The sequence below is a fragment of the Trachypithecus francoisi genome, unplaced genomic scaffold, assembly GCF_009764315.1.
Source record: "Trachypithecus francoisi isolate TF-2019V2 unplaced genomic scaffold, Tfra_2.0 Lachesis_group1, whole genome shotgun sequence".
NCBI classification, from domain to species: domain Eukaryota; kingdom Metazoa; phylum Chordata; class Mammalia; order Primates; family Cercopithecidae; genus Trachypithecus; species Trachypithecus francoisi.
In genome coordinates this window covers 5072688-5089523 of record NW_022681454.1, presented here as the reverse complement: position 1 = coordinate 5089523, position 16836 = coordinate 5072688, and the positions used below count along the sequence as shown (strand labels likewise).

The window sequence follows — 16836 nt, the reverse complement described above, 5'->3', positions numbered from 1 at the left end:
TGCCATGGCCGGGCGCGGTGGCTCAAGCCTGTAATCCCAGCACTTTGGGAGGCTGAGATGGGTGGATCACGAGGTCAGGAGATCGAGACCATCCTGGCTAACATGGTGAAACCCCGTCTCTACTAAAAATACAAAAAACTAGCCGGGCGAGGTGGCGGGCGCCTGTAGTCCCAGCTACTCGGGAGGCTGAGGCAGGAGAATGGTGTAAACCCGGGAGGCGGAGCCTGCAGTGAGCTGAGATCCAGCCACTGCACTCCAGCCTGGGCGACAGAGCGAGACTCCGTCTCAAAAAATAAATAAATAAATAAATAAAAATAAAACAAAGCGCCGAGACTCGCTTTCGATCCCCGAGTCTGAGGACACAGCTCCTCCCAGCTACCATCAGACAGGGAGCGTGCGGCTGGGACAGCTGTTATCACTTCAGTGTCACTTCAACCAAACCAAGAGCCACAGCAACAGTGGGCGGCCCCTCCCAGCTGTTTCTGAAGACCCAGAAGACAAGGTTTCACCACAGCCCCATTCCCGTGAGCTTCACAAAGAAAAACCTGCTGCCAAGACAGCCCGAGTGCCCGGGGCACCCTGAGCAAGGCTGGTAGAGCAAGACGCATCCCCCCCAGACAACGTAGCCCCCCGACAATGCGCCCCCCCCACAATGTGGCCCCCCAGACAATGTGGTCCCCCCACAATGCACCCCCCCACAATGTGGCCCCCCAGACAATGTGGCCCCCACAGACAATGCAGCTCCCCCCACAATGCACCACCCCTGCCCCAATGCGGCCCCCCCCGACAATGTGGCCCACCACGGCGAGCTGGGGTGTCACATGAACGCCCAACTCGACCGACAAAGTGCTTTCTTGACTCTGACTACAAAGAAATGAGATTATAATTAAAACTGGGAATTCCCTGAATACTCCCTGATTCGTTTTTTACAAAGGCAGATGTACGGTAATCCTGGGGAGAAAAAGTCCAAGCACGTGGGAACACGAGGAGAAAACCGTCAAGGACAACTTGTTGCTACGTATCAAACAAAAGGCAGAGATGAGCACAGATCACAGACTGGGAAGAAAACCTCAACACGCCGAACGCTCAGCCCTCTGCCGCCAGAGAGTAGAAAAGCTGGAGTGTCCAGGCACACACGGGCCGGTGAGGTGGACACACTGGCACAGGCCACTGGAGCAAGGCTAACGCGGGGCACTCTCTACAACCACAGGTATCATAAACCCAGAGAGTCTCCCAGTAACCTACGGAAACGGGAATTCAGGTGCTTTTTATTATTATTATTTAGGCTACCGGGAGGAATAGGGGCATGAGAATTAATACCATCAGACTTTGTATTCAATGACTTCTACCAACAGACACATTCACAAATGATCACGTCTTACAGATGTGAAGTGGGGCTGAGAAGCCTTGCAGCTCCCAGACAGAAGGTCCCAGGACCTCCTCAGCCCGCACTCCTTGCGCCTGCTGCAGGATCAACCGTCCTGTGTCGGTTTATTAGACAGGAGGGATTCCGCCCTGAGGGAAGAAACAGGCGTTCCAGAGTCACTCCCTGTGGCTTTGACCGCATAGAGCCTGGACTGTCTCTTTCTTCATCTGAGATTCTAACACTAAGAAAAACCTGTATGAGTTCAGGATTTTCTCTATGCAGCCCGCAGAGAAATGTGTCTGAGTTACCACATAGCTGGGATAAAGGAGCTTAACTGAAATCTCTCAGTTGCAAATTGGTCAAGAGTGAGAGGCAAGGACAAAAGCTAAGAGAGAAGGTTAGAATGTACTTCAGCCTTAACTTTCTCCAGTAACTACTGAGTGTCTGTATGTGCAAAGCACCATGCCAGACAAAAAGAAAATGTGTAAACCAAGGTCACCACCATTTAATTCCAAAGTATAGAAGGTTGTTCTTGTTAAGAGGAAACAGGAGAATTTTAAATATAGATATACTTGCTCGAAAGTGCATCCAGACACACATATTATTCTGCAGAACCTAATAGGCACATTGGGAGAAGAAATAGCAAACCAGAAAATGAACCAACCAAACCGACGTCTGCTGCGCCTCAGCTTCTAAGCAGGAACATTGAGATTGTATGTTATTTTATTTCAGGGCAAAACTTAAAGATAGCATTCCTGGTTTTGATTATACATAATGTGTGCCCTGTGGAAGACACAGATAATACTTTCCACTGAATAACTTCCGATGGACGGAACCAAAATTACACTCAGATAGGACAGACTTAAAAAACCACATATGGAAAAAGTGGGTATCGTGACCTCTGAGAGTGAACTTTGTAATGTCGTAACAGTCCCGATTCTTTGAGCTCCGAGACTCTTAGTGGGCTGGATTGCTACTTGGTTTAAGGTGATTTCACCACAGACAGGAAAGACTTGGTTCCCTCCAGGAGTGGGCAGGTGGGCTCGGGTGGTCGGATTACTCAGCTGAGCAGCCAAGGTCACAGGTTCAATGAGCACACACGCTATCTGGCTTTGCAGAGGGAGCTCTCCCTCCCCGCCCACAAGTCCTGCCCTTCACCTCAGTCCACACACTGCTAAGGAAATTAAAGTCCAGCCACAGATTGGGAGAATATATGTACAAAACACATCTGATAAAGGACTTGTATTCAGAAAAAAAAATTCGAAACTCAATAAGCACAAATAATCCAAGAAAAATATGAGCAAAAGATCCAAAGAGACATTTCACCAAAGAAGATACACTGATGGCACATAAGCATATTTTAAAAGTTCAACACTGTTAGTTATTAGGGAAATGCAAATTAAAACACAATTGCATACACTACACCCCTATTAAAATGGCTCAAATAGAAAGAACAAAACAAAAGTGACAATACCGAGGCTGGAGAGAAGGCTATGACCAAACAATCCACTCCTAGGTATTTATCCAAGAAAAATGAAAACATATGTCCATGCAAATATATGTCCATATGTCTCTGAATGCACAGAACAGATTTTTTTAAACAATCGCCCCAAAGTGGAAACAGCTCAAATGTTCTCCAAGCAGTGAATGGGCTGACTGTGGTCCATCCACACAACATAATGCCGCCAGCAGCAGCAAAGAACCAACGACTGACACCAGCCACAAACACGGACAACTCTCCAACGCAGCTGAGTGAAAGAAACCACACTCAGAAGTCTGCAAACGAGATGCTTCCACGTTATGACATTCTGGTAAAAGACAGGAAATAGATCAGTAGCTGCCAGGGCCTGGGGCAGAGACAGAGGCAGATGGGAGAAAGAGCAGAGGGAACATGGTGGGGGCTGGGGGGTTACAGCCATGCTCTAATATCTGCAGATCTTGATTGTGGTGATGGTTACGTGCCTGCCAGTGTTCGTCAAAACTCACCAACAGTATGCCAAACAGGGTGAATTTTACGGCATTTAATTTCTATCTCTAGAGAGAGGCTTCGTTCTTTGCACACCCACGTTCACGGCAGCATTATTCACACTAGCCAAAAGGTGGAAGCCGCCTACATGTTCATCGACAGATAAATGGGAAAACAAAATGTGGTTCATCCATCCAATGGAATATTACGCAGCCTTAAAAAGGAAAGAAATTCTGACACAGGCCACATTACAGACGAACCTTGAGCACATGGAACTAAGTGGAATAGCACTTACAGAAGGACATGGCCTGTAGGACTCCACTTCGATGAGGTCTCTAGAGAAGTCAGATTCATGAGACGGGAAGCAGAATGGGGGTGCCAGGGGTTGGGGGAGGAGGGAACGGGGAGTCAGTGTTTAAAGGGGACAGAGCTTCACACTCGCAAGATGAAGAGTTCTGGAGACTGACGACAGTGATGACAGTACAACGTAAATGTACTTAACACACTGAACTGTACGCTGTGACACAGTTAATACGGTGTATTTTATATTATGTATATTTTTATATTATGTACTTTTTAAAAATGTTTCAAATGAAGGCAAAATAAAGACATTTTCAGAAAATCTTTTTTAAGAATCTCAGAAATCTGCAGGTCTGGCCTCCTCATTTTAAAAATGGGGAAACTGAGGCTCATCAAGAGGGAATACTTGCTCAAGATCATGGGGCTAAGCAAAGGCAGAGCTTGAATGAGAAAGTAGGTTTCTTGCCTCATTATCCAAAGTTCTTTTCATTGGACACGAGGTCCCTAAGCAACACGCCAGCGGTTCACCAATGCAAATTTGTCTCAGGGATAGACTGAGTGAATAACCAGCTGTGAGTCGTAAGTTCGAAGCACATACAAGGCAGAAAAAGACAAAAGATGGCAGCCTCGGCCAAGGTCTGGCAGGATGGAAAAGGAAGACCTGCAGGGTTAATGTTAACCAAAGGGTTTTCCAGGCACTCCCATCGGTATCCTCAGCAATGGTGATGATATCTACACCTCTCAATCACCCAGGACATTTTTCGTACAATCAGACTTTACAAACTGGGCTGTGGGGTTTTTTTTAAGTGTATGTATCTTTGGCACAAGCGGAACTCACCTTGCTCCTTTCCATTACAAGTGGTAATTCCATTTTCCACCACGCCCTCCCCATCTGAGCTGGGTCTCTCGGAAGACAGTTTCTATAAGGAGAAAAAGGATTAAGTTATTCTTACAGTGGTCACTTGGACCAAGTGATGTGTGATGGATCAACCAAAAGTTATCTCAAAAGTGAAAGAAAACATGGGCCAAATTCATAGCAATCCAGAAGTGGTTAGAGCTTAACTGTAACAAAGACTGGCTGGTTAGGTGGCTACAGCCGCTTTAAAAACATCCAGAGTCGGGAGGGAGGGTCGGGGGAACCTCACTGAGGCTATAATTATACTAACCTATATATACTGTCTCATGCCTATTTCATTCAAATCACTTCTTGTAAATGATTTTGAAAAAATACTATGATTACAAAAAATACTTCCCTCACCAAGCCATATTATCCTTGCAGAAGTAAATATTCCATAGTCCAGTTAATTCCTTCCTGTCATTCACCAATAATTAATTGGGTGAGTGTCAAGTATGTGCTTGTAACAAATACACTCAGAATGTACACAGAGTGAGGGCAAAGTTACCAAGAAAACCCTTGGAGGGGGATGGGGTACTGCCACTATCTCAGTCCAAACCTCTGGCTTTAATGAGCATAATTAGGGTTCCACGTTAGTATCTGAATGAGGTAGAGTGTTTACAGCTAGACCCCTTCCATTGCCACCCAAGAACCTGTGGGGTCACAGTGAAGGGAGTGGCCTCCAAACACTGTCCTCATATCCTGTGCCTTCCACCAGGGCCTGGGAGACTGGGACACATTTGAGATGTGTGGGCAGTTCCCAGGCACAAAGGAACACATGTGTTCAACTTGGAATTCGAGGGGCAATCCCCTAAGCGCTGCAGTGAAGGAATGAGTGCCACTTAGTGGGAAGCTGAGTTCCAGGGATACAATGACCTAGAGCTGGCACCGCCCTGGCTCTCACACCAGGAACAGCCCGGGGAATCCAGGGCAACAGGTCTAGACAAGTGCTCACGGTACTGCCTTAAAAACCAACATAAGTAAAGTGGAACTGCCAATCCTGGTGTGAGTGCGTGGATGAGGAACCTGGATGCAGTCTGATGGGAAATGAAATCGCATCAACCTTTTGGGAAAGCAGTTTGATTTCCAACATGAATCAAAATCTTAAAAAAAGAAAAAGTGGTCTTTCCTTTGGTCTAGTAATTCAGCTTCCAGAAATCTAGTCTCAGGTAATAGGCAGAGAATCAGCAAAAATTATGCAAAATATGTCAAGTACTATTTTATTTTAGATGGTCTAAAAAAGGGCAAAACGGGCCAGGTGCGGTGGCTCACGCCTGTAATCCCAACACTTTGGGAGGCCGAGGTGGGTGGATCACGAGGTCAGGAATTTGAGACCAGCCTGACCAACACGGTGAAACCCCATCTCTACTAAAAATACAAAAGTTAGCTGGGCTTGGTGGTGTGTGCCTGTAATCCCAGCTACTCAGGAGGCTGAGAGAGGAGAATCGCTTGAACCCAGGAGGTGGAGGTTGCAGTGAGCCAGGATGGCACCATTGCACTCCAGCCCCAGCCTGGGCGACAAGAGCAAAACTCCATTTCACAAAATAAAATAAAATAAAATAAAAAGGACCAAACAACTACTGGGAGGCAGTTACCTAACTGATAGTGGAGTCATATAAATTTGACATTAAAGGTGATGATAATGGGAAAATGTAAAAACGCTTGTGGCTTAAGAGTTGTTAAAAACCTGGAAATTTGCTAATAATATAAAGGTTCAGTGAAAAAAAAGCAGTATAAGAAATTTTATGCATAAGCTTATCCAAGCCATAAGAGAAACCCTGAACTCAGGAAAGAGTGGTTAATATATCAGTAGTGTTAAGAGGAGCTGCATCTTCTGTGTGCAGTTGTATTAATGAGCGACTTTTTTCATCCCATTTATGTTTCTATGAGCTTTCTGAATTTTCTAAAGTGAGCAGATACTGGTTTTATAGTCAGGGAAAAAAACAGCCTGTTCCATTACGGTATGAGGATGAGGACTGTGATGTTTAATTTTATGTGTCAATGTGGGGGGCATTTGGGGATTAGATTAATATTTAAATTAGGGAGCTCTGAGGAAGGAGCCTGCCCTCTGTAATGTGGGTGGGAATCATCCAATCAGTTGGGGCCCTCAATGGAACAAAAACACTGTCCTCCCTGAGCCAGTGAAATCTCCCTACATTCCTGTGGACGCCTTCACACTTCACCTGCACCAGCGGCTCTCCTGGGTCTCCACCTGCGGGCCACACTGCAGGTTTCAGACTTGCATCCTCCATCATCACGTGAACCAATGCCTTCTAAGAAATCTGCTTCTACATACATACATCCCATTAATTCTGTTCCTCTGGACCTGACTCATATGAGGACAGGCAAAAAGGGATCTGTCTCTTCACTGGCAGGAGGCTAGAGAGGGAGGGCTCAGAAAGCCCCGGAGACACAAGCTGCCAACAGGTTTCATGGCAGGAAGTCAGGGTTCTCCAAGGAAACAGTATCAGTTAGATTCAGACAAAGTGCAAGCAGAGCAGGGCCTGTGGTGTAACGGTGATGCACTCCATACATTTCTGGCAAAAAGAGGTGTAGAGATGACAGGCCATCCCCGCCCACTGCAGTGCTCCTCTGCCTTCCAACAAGCAACAAGCAACTCCCTTTGCAAAGCAAAGGGAGATGGAGACACATCCTGGTCTGCTGGGAAGAGACCTTTGTGAAGGTACATTTATGAAGCACCTGCTGTATTTCAGAAGTAGACAAGCTTGCCTTCAGACTTCAGCTCTGCCATTTACTAGCTATGTGACTTTGAACAAGGCCCTCATGCCTTTAAATCCATTTCTTCACCTGTAGCTGGGAATAACAATACTAACTACACAGTCTGTAAAATGACTAATTCAAGCTTAGCACAAAGCAGGCAGTTAAGAAGATGGGAAGCACAATTGCATTTTTTCTTTCTTTTTTTTTTTTTAACTGGAAGTGGTGAAATTCTCAGAGAATGTTATCAAACTCTGAAGGAGACCCCAATCCACTGCAAGGTCACTGTCCCCAGCCAGCAAGAGCAACGCCCTTACCTTCTCCAGTTCTGCCTTGTGCACCGGGGAGCTCGGTGGAGGCGGACACTCTGAATCCGCGGGGCCGCTACAACCACTATAGGCTTCTTTGATCACCTATAAAAAGCATAGACACTTTGTGAGTATGACCAAGGGCAGAGACACTTAAAAGCTTGAACTGTGAGTTGTACAAACAGAGCCACATGGCACGGCAGGGAAATTGATGGGCTCAAAGCACCCGGCTCTGAGTTCCAGGATGTCAGGTATGCATTTGTTCAGTCACCCACGCATTCATTCACCCAATGTCTATCAACGCTGGCACCGACACAGGACGTGGAACATGCGTCTACGTTTCCTGCTGGTGTGGAGTCTCATTCCATGTAATTTATTTATCGCCATGAAAAATAAGGGTCACCAAAGAATGACGGCAACATGAGGCAGCGGTAAGTGCCACCAAGAATAAAAGATGGTGGGTGGTTACTTTAGATCAAGAGACCCGGGGGCCTTATGCAATGACGTTGAAGGGTCCAGCCTGTGAACAAGTGGCGGGAAAGGGCTCTGGGCAGCAGGAACAGCTGGTGAAAAAGCCCTGCGGTGGATGTGAAGAGTTTGGGAATAACCCGCAGTGCAAACTGGCAGGAGGAGAGAGAGAGAACGTGGTAGGAGATGAGGCAGGAGGCCAGTAGGAGCCTTCAGGCCCAGGAGAAGACAGGCCTTGGGAGCATTTCAAGGAAAGGAGGGACCGGATTCAAGAGTACTGGCTAGGACCTGCCGCCTGGGTTTTAACCCTGGTTTTAACCTTGGACAAATCCATTAACTGCTCTGTGCTTCAGCTTCCTCATCTGAAAAGTGCAGGTACAACAGTGCCTACCTTCTGAAGGTTAAATGCGCCAAGACGGGGCCTAAAGCATAACCAGCACTCAATTGTTAAAAGGCTGTAGAAAGCACTCTAGTTGCTGTGGGAAGAAATAATTATACAGGAACAACAACAAAAAAGCATAGGGAAATCCGTGAGAGGCCGTTGCTGTAGCTGTGCAGGCGGCAGCAGGGGCTGGGGTGACCACGGTGAAGACGGAAGGAAGGAAAGGGAGTCAGGAGGTACCCGAGGGAGAATCGCCAGGCCCAGCTGCATCGGACACGGGGCTTGAAGGAAAGAGCTGACTCCAAGGTGACTCCTGGATTCTTAGCAACTGGGTGGTACTATTTACTCAGAGGAAGACTGGACAGAGAAATAGGCTGGGTAGAAAGAAGCCAGTTTGAAGTCAATAGCAAACTTCTAGTCAGAGCTAGAAAACTGGGAGCCACTGGCAAAAAGATGATGCTCACAGCCTTGGACTGGATGAGTTTGCCAGGGAAGATGGCACGACAGAGAAGAACAGAGATCAAGAAGAAGGACCCGGAGCCCGTCAGTGTTAAGGAGTAGAGTTAAAGGAGAGAAGCTGGTAAAAGAAGCTGAGCTGGAAGGCATGGGAAAGCAGGCAGAAAACCAGCAGAGCACAGTCTCCAAGGAGAGGGAGAAGACGGCTCCATGGAGGGAGATGAGCCCAGAGAGAGAGAGAGAGAGAGACAGACAGACAGACAGACACACAGACAGACAGAGACAGCTGTGACTCCCTAAGGGAAGCAGAGAGACTGAGAGAGACTGGGAGTGGGGAACCGGGTGGAGGAGGAGATGAGCAAAGGAAGGCATTTCCAAAGTGTTCCTTCTCCTGCTGCAGGATGCTTCCATTTTAACAAAGGCAGAGTGAGGATATGGAGGGAAGAGGGAGAAGGCAGAGAGTCCAGCACATCCTGTCCGAGAGAATCCACTTTCTCAGTAAGACTATCTGTTACCAGGCCAGGCACACTGGCTCACGCCTGTAATCCCAACACTTTGGGAGACTGAGGTGGGCGGATCACCTGAGGTCGGGAGTTCGAGACCAGTCTGACCAACATGGAGAAGCCCTGTCTCTACTAAAAATACAAAATTAGCCGGGTGTGGTAGTGCAAGCCTGTAATCCCAGCAACTCAGGAGGCTGAGGCAGGAGAATCGCTTGAACCCGAGAGGCGGAGGTTGTGGTGAGCCAAGATTGCACCATTGCACTGCAGCCTGGGCGACAAGAGTGAAACTCTATCTCCAAAAAAATATATATATATATATATATCTGTTATCAGTTGTGTGGCCTTGGGGGAAAGTATTTAATCTCTCGGAGCTTCAGTTTCCTCCCTAGCAAGGGAATGAGTGTCAAGATTACCTGTCTTGCAGGACTATGGTTAAACTGAGACAGTGAGATCTGCTCTGGAAGAAGTCTAAGCCAGCATGTGGCATGTGTACGTTCAAACCATGAAAGCAACACTGCTATTACTGTGAGCATTTTGATGACCTATGATAAGAGCTCAGAAGATGATTCTGGACTAGACTTTCAGATGCAGGGATGGTGAGCCTGCAGGTCAGAATTCCGTGCACGAGGGCTTTCCCAGCTGTCCCCTGCATGCAGTCACTACGTGTTTCTCCAACTCCTACTGAGCTCCTCAGCGTCCAGGCCCACTGCGGTCAGGGGAGGATGTGCAGCAAATCAGACAGACAAGGTTCCAGCGCTTGCGAAACTTACATTCTTAAAAGTGAAAAGTCAGCAGGCAGGTTTTTCAAAATGTCTTCTCTTCTTTTTAGGACTAAGCTGCAATTTCAGTTAAACCAAAGCTGCTTCTGGGCACAAAAAGAAACACCAAAGTGTAGTCATTTTGCAATTGGGCCTCCACAGACAGATCCAAATTCCCTCAGCTTGTGCTGGTGCTGGGATTAAATCCAAGGCCTGACAAGAGACCAGGATAGTGTTTCCAGCCATTTTGCTCCTCAGTGGTTTTATACAACAGAGTGATGTCTACAGTTGAGACTACAAGAGAAAAAGAAAATGAAAGAAGAAACCCAGAGAGCCCGCTGTCACGTCTCCTCTGCTAATGCCGAGGCGTGGAGCAAACCTGAGTGATCTGTGTGTCGGATCTCTCTTGTTTCTCTCGCTTTCATGCTAATTGCTTTTTTGGGCTTTACTCCCTCATCTGCCCTAAGGTGATTATTAGGTCTCCAAATGACAAGGCAAATTTTTATTTGATTTGAGAACAAGACTTTTTCTTTTCACTAGGGAAGGCAGGTTCATACAATGGAAAACTCCTAAGCTTCTGCGTCAAACCCACCTGGGTTCAAACCCCAGGTGGACCACTTGCTGTTTATGTGAAGCTGAGCAATTTATTCTCAGAGCCTTGCTTCCTTCCTCAATAATGTGCACAGAATAATACCTCAGGGGGTCACTGTGAAAACTAAACGTTAAAACAAATGTGAAGCATCCAGCCCAGTATTTCTCCCCTAACAGGCACTAAGGAAACCTGAACTCTTCCCACGATTCTATTTAATAGTGTTAAATCAATGAAAATGTGCTTCAATTATACAAACGCACCTGAACTTGACATGTTCTTCATTTTACACTAAAAGGCTGTACCCTATAAAACATAACCTGCCAAAACCCATGAACTCTGGCAAATGTTTTTATTTAAAAAAAAAATGGTTGTCTTCTTTTTTTTTCAGCAAGGGAAGGATCTACAAACTTCTTTGGCAGCACTACTCCAATTATTCCCAGCAGCCTCTCGGGTGGGGCGGAGAGGCTGGCTGTGTGAATGGTGTCTTCTGGAGGAGTTGTGCTTCTTTTTATACAGCTAAATAGAACTCATCTTTCAAGATTCAGCTGAGGTCTCAGGAAGTCTGCGCTGGCCGTTCTGTGTGGTCCATGAGGCAGGGCTCCGGCTCCACACATGCCCACAGAGGCCTGTGTCTCCTACTAAGCTGTGCTCGTGTTCACAGGAGGGGCTGGGCCTTGCTTTTGTCGCTGTTCCCAATGCCTACTTCAAAATAGCAACCAGAAGTTTGATTAAAGGGAAAACAATGAGGGAATGAAGAAAGAAATTGGAATTAAGATTTCTATGAAGAAAAAAAAAAGAAGGAAAGAAACACAGGAGAGAAACTTAGGCCATTACTAAAATAAGTAGCCTCATGACCAAGCTTCCCCAGTCCTCGGCACTGGCTTTTAAAATCCTCAAGAGGAAAAAGTGTTGTGTTGCGTGTTTTTTAAAGGCAAGTAGATAAAAGCCATCTGGCACATACACACTTCCCCACTCAGCCCTACCCTAACACACACACCCTGGCTAAGCTCCTGGCAGACTCGCCTGGTCCCTGGAGTGTCCCCATCCCTCTCCTACTCCCATCAGCTCCTACTTTCTAGCAGACAGACGAGGCTGCCTAGCATCAAAGCAACTCATGTAATCGCCTTTCCAAGAAGCCTTTCCTGGTACACCCAACCATATAATCTGAATGCTCAGAATGGGGAACACAGACAAACGATCCAGGTTTGCTGTCTAATCATTAATTTCTCTCCCAGCTAGAACTCACACTGCCCCGGGAAAATAACAGCATCTCCAGCAGCGCTTGAGAGGATCGCATTCAGCAATCCAGAGCAGGCCCAGGATCAACCTGGGGCCCAGCGAGCGGGTCGCTCATGGCATCCCAGCTTCATGGGACTATCTTCCCCTAGGCATAATAACTATGTCCAAGGTACGAAAAAAGACATTGGTAAAAACATCCATCAGCATAAACCAGTCTTTATTCCCACGAATTTTTTTCAACCAGTTGGAGAGGTCAGGTTCTTTTCATGAAACTATCTTTCTACTTTGGATCTCTGTTGATTGCCAAGTTACACCTGCAGAGTTAAGTCAGAAGTAACAAGTAAAGCACTGATCAATCCAATTCTTTGAACAGCTATAAATGAGGTTTCTATTAATACATTTCAACTTGAAGAGTCATGTCCTATGAGAGGTTCAATGTGTATTTAAGAGAACTGGATCCAAATTCAGAATCGCAAATCCTCCAAAAAAACAAATTGTTATATATTTTGTGGTATTTTGTTTGCTTTTAACTTGAGCCCTCAACTCCAGAAACACAATCTCTGCACATTTTTTAAGGAAATCTGACCACTCCGTTTCTGGGAATATTGGCTCCTGTCTTCTGTTTGACCCCTACATAAAGGCTCATGTTTTCAGCATTTGTGTACACACACACACACACACACATACACAGAGAGAGAGAGAGAGAGAGAGAGAGTCAGTTAATTCTGTCAAGAACTGCTAGTAATGGAAATTGCAGACAGAGAGCAGAAACAAATTTGGCAGTAATTCTTGCATGAGTATGTGCAAAGTCATGCACTGGTTAAACACAGTTCTCATGTTTTTTTTAGACTTGACAAAGGGCGTGTGCAACTTCATTAAAGATTTTTAATGGTTATATTAAAATTATGTTTCACAGAAAGTCAAATCTCACGTGTTCTCACTCATGTGGGTGCTAAATAATGTCTACACATGAGTGGAGAGTGGAGAATGACAGCAATGGAGGCCGGGAAGGCTGAGGGAATGGGAGGAAGGATGGTGAGAAATTGGTTAATGGACACCGAGGGAAGGGGAGGGAAGGATGGTCAGGAACTGGGGAACGGTTACAGTGTACATTATTTGGGTGACGGATACCCTGAAATCCCTGATTTGACCACTATGCCGTCTATGAATATAAAATTTATACAGATTTTTTCCAAAGCTGTGTTTCAAAAGACTGAAAGTCTGGTTCATTAGTTTTGAACAATATGGGATAACAGCAGTTTATATTAATAAAAGATATTTGTATGATAAAACAATTCATGTTAGAGACTTGTTAATCGTAAGGGATAATACAAATATTATCATTCATATTTTTGCTGTTTATTATAGTTTCAAGAAGGCATTTATATCATGCTCTTTCTACCTCTTTGAAAATTCTGATAATTATTTCCACTTGATAGATAAATGGGAAAGGGTTTATTGCCTCAAAATATCATAACAAGTAAATGGTATTCCAGGAATGTACCCTCCACTTCCAGACTCTCTACCCACTTTTCCATCACTCTAGCGCGCTACCTTCCAGCTCACCGGGGGATGTTCCCTTTCTGCTGCAGTTCTTTAGTTTTTTCAAAAAATCTACTTCAGTCATAAAGATGTCGCCTTTACAAGGTGAAATAAAGAGCTATAATAACGCTGACATCATTCAAATTAAAAACAAACAGATAATTTTAAAATCATCAAATATTTGGAAAGTAAGCACTATATTCCCAAATAAATCATTAGTCAAAGAAGAAAGACAAATTAAAAAATATTTTGAGCTGAATAATAAAAGTACAAAATATCAAAACACAGAGGGTGCCACTGACACTGTGTAGAATAAGACATGAGGCCTTCAATGCGTGTATAAGGAAAAAAGGCTAAAAACGCAATTATCTAAGTGTACATTTCAAGAAGTTGCAATAATTACAGCAAATTAAGCCAAAAAAAGTAGAAGCGAAATAATAAAGAAGAGAACTAAATAAAGTAGAAAATAATCAATCATACTACAGGAAAAAAAAAATTAACATAGCCCAGAAAAATATTTTTTGAGAACTAATAAAATTGATAACTTCTGGCAAGACTGTGAAGAAGAAAAGGCGGCACAGGGCATTTTTACCTCCAGTTATCACACAGAAGAGCACGCAAGACCATCACTCCCACCCTGACAAATAAAACAAGTGGATACGCTAAAAAAGAAAAACAACAGTCCTGGTACATCTGAACCCCTCTGAGCAATGAAGATGCGAAAACTCTACATGAAAATGAACTAAATCCTAACAGTGAAGGGTCCTTCGTAGGAAAAAAGTGACCCACAGGCCCCCTTGTAACTGGTCGATGGTGGGTGAGGCGGAAACCTACCATATATGGGACAGGGAAGAAGCCAGCCAAGTTCTCACTGTGTGGGCTGGCATACCTGTTGACAATTCAAGGCACTCCGGTGACGGAATGAGTCCACAGTCACCTGTCAACTCTCTCCAGGGTCTTTACTGGGTATGCAGGTACAGCACAGAAGCTGGAGCCAAGGAAACAGAGTTCAGAGATTCCCTGCCCCGCCCCACAGCCCCCAGAGACACAGCCCTTCTCCCAGGTGTGAGGCAGTCGCCCTACAGGGGAAGGCAGGGTAGTGGAGAGAAGCCCTGCCCAGGAGGCTCAGGCTTTCCAGAGCATCCACAGCTGGAGACAGAGCACAGCACAGCGGGATTTCGCCCAAGGAACAAAAAGCCAGAGGCAAGACTGCAGAGAAAAGAGACCACCTTAGCAAGCCAAAAAGCTGGCTGGTAGGCCAAAACCAAAAACAAAATCAAGCTGGTTTAGAAAGCTGGCACTTGTCTGTAGCACACAAAAGAGATCTTCAGATTTTCACAATGGGTCTTGGGTCCCAAGCCATGCCATGCCGACAGGAAACTCCTGATCCGACATGTCAATGGTGTGGAAGGCAGTAGTGGAGTGAGGCAAGGTGAAGCTGCAACAAGGTGCAGCCCCTCCCCACCTGAGAGCCAGATACAGGCTGCCAGTGGGGAGCAGGGCAGGAGGGGGGCACGCCTTTCTCCAGGGAAATACGACTCTCGTCAGTCTCTGCTGTTCTTCTACACAAAATGTACGGAATGTCATAGAAACTGCTGAGACAAATTCAACAGAGGCAAGCCAAGAGGTGGGCCCGACATTGGAATGACCAAAGATGTTAAAATAACTAAAATAAAAATGCCGAAATAGCTCAAGAAAAGGCAGGCGACATAAAGAGATGGGGAGTTTCAGCAGAGATGGAAACGATTTTAAAAAGAAAGAAAGAAATGCCAGAAGTGAAAAATGGATCTCAGAAAAGATGACTTCATCAGGTGGGCTGAAGAGCCCACAGGAGAGGAGAGGACCCGTAAGTCCCAGGACAGGTAAACAGAAGTGTCCACCCAGGTTGAGCCACAGAAGGACTGAAGGAACCCACAACGGAGTATCCACAATCTACGGGAAGTATCGGAGGACCCAACACACCTACAGATGCAACTTCAAAAGGAGAGGAGAGGCCGGGCACGGTGGCTCACGCCTGTCATGCCAGCACTTTGGGAGGCTGAGGCGGGCGGACCACCCGAGACCAGGAGTTTGAGACCAGCCTGACCAACATGGAGAAAGCCCCTCTCTACTAAAAATACACAATTAGCCACACGTAGTGGTGCATGCCTGTCATCGCAGCAACTCAGGAGGCTGAGGCAGGAGAATCACTTGAACCCGGAGGCGGAGGTTGAGGTGAGCCGAGTTGGTGCCATCGCACTCCAGCCTGAACAACAAAAGCGAAACTCTATCTCCAAAAAAAAAAAAAAAAAAAAGGAGATAGGAGAGAAAAAGTGAGGCAGAAAAAAATGTGTGAAGAGAGAACCAAAAGCTTCCCAAAGTGAAGCTTTTGAGAGACATGAACCCATGAAACAAAGAAGCATAATCAACCCCAAGAACGATAAAAAAAAAAAAAAAAAAAACCCACACCACTGCACCGAGACACATCACATCCGCTGCTGAAAACCAGATGTGGAGAACAAATCTTAAGAGGAGGCGGGCGGGGAGGACACTCCACACCCAGAGGACCAGCGGGCACAAAGGGAGAGTGACATCTCATCCAAGTGAGGGAGAAATGAACACCCTTCCAGACAGTCAAGGCCTCAAGGGTTGACTTCCAGAAGATTCGCTGTATAAAAAAAGGTTTTCTTAAATGTTGTTTTAATAACTTCTTTGGAGGTAAAAGAAAATAAAACTGACTGAATGCCCAGATCTTCAGGAGGAAAGGAAGGGCATATGGAAGGTGAATTCACCCAGGTGAATATTAAAGACGTGGCTTCAAATGTGTGTGTCCACAGGATTCAGGTTCTGCAAGGACAATGGATACAGTAAACGTATTGTGATTCTTCCTAGAGAACTCTGGCAAAGCCACTATGGTACCGGCACAGCAAATCAAAGCCACTCTGTGTTCACCTAGGGCTGCTTGAAACCACAAGATGCTAAGAAACCCCTACAGTGTCGCTCCCATGCCCCCCAGCTGGCTACGTGAGTGTGGGATCCACCAGCACCAGGACTCTGCTACATCCTGGTGAGAAAAGGAAAGCAGCCTCTTCAAAACTGCCTAAGATGGTTGTCTTAGGGTGTTTTGGTTTATTTTGAAATAGGAGAGAACAGCTTATTCACCACGTTGTTTCTTCTTTCAGCGGACACAGGAAGAGTCTGTCTCTCAGCCTCCGCCAGTTTGGCCAAAGGAGTGTGGGAAGTGGTGATGTAAGTCCAGTTCTTGACCCCAGAAACATCCTGCTGTCATCAGCTGTCCAGCCTGTTCTCTGCGGGCGTGTGCAGAGCCTACTGAGATGCAGAGGTGTTGGCAGAGGAAAAGCAA

General features: G+C 45.9%; 1 protein-coding gene and 1 long non-coding RNA gene across 7 annotated transcripts in view; one reads left to right on the top strand and one right to left on the bottom strand.

Moving 5' to 3' along the window:
* The window catches only part of AFAP1 (actin filament associated protein 1), a 193920-nt gene that overhangs the window by 59054 nt on the left and 118030 nt on the right, over window positions 1-16836 (bottom strand). For all 6 annotated transcript variants that reach the window (XM_033213651.1, XM_033213654.1, XM_033213655.1 and 3 more), the window contains 2 exons: window positions 7563-7658; window positions 4471-4552 (listed from right to left, as the gene is read on the bottom strand). In XM_033213651.1, coding sequence (XP_033069542.1) covers window positions 4471-4552; window positions 7563-7658 — 178 coding nt within the window. The remainder of the gene's footprint in view (window positions 1-4470; window positions 4553-7562; window positions 7659-16836) is intronic.
* Window positions 16079-16734, top strand: LOC117085090. Its single transcript, XR_004437784.1, has 3 exons — window positions 16079-16268; window positions 16365-16539; window positions 16655-16734. It is a non-coding gene; the product is annotated as an uncharacterized LOC117085090 (long non-coding RNA).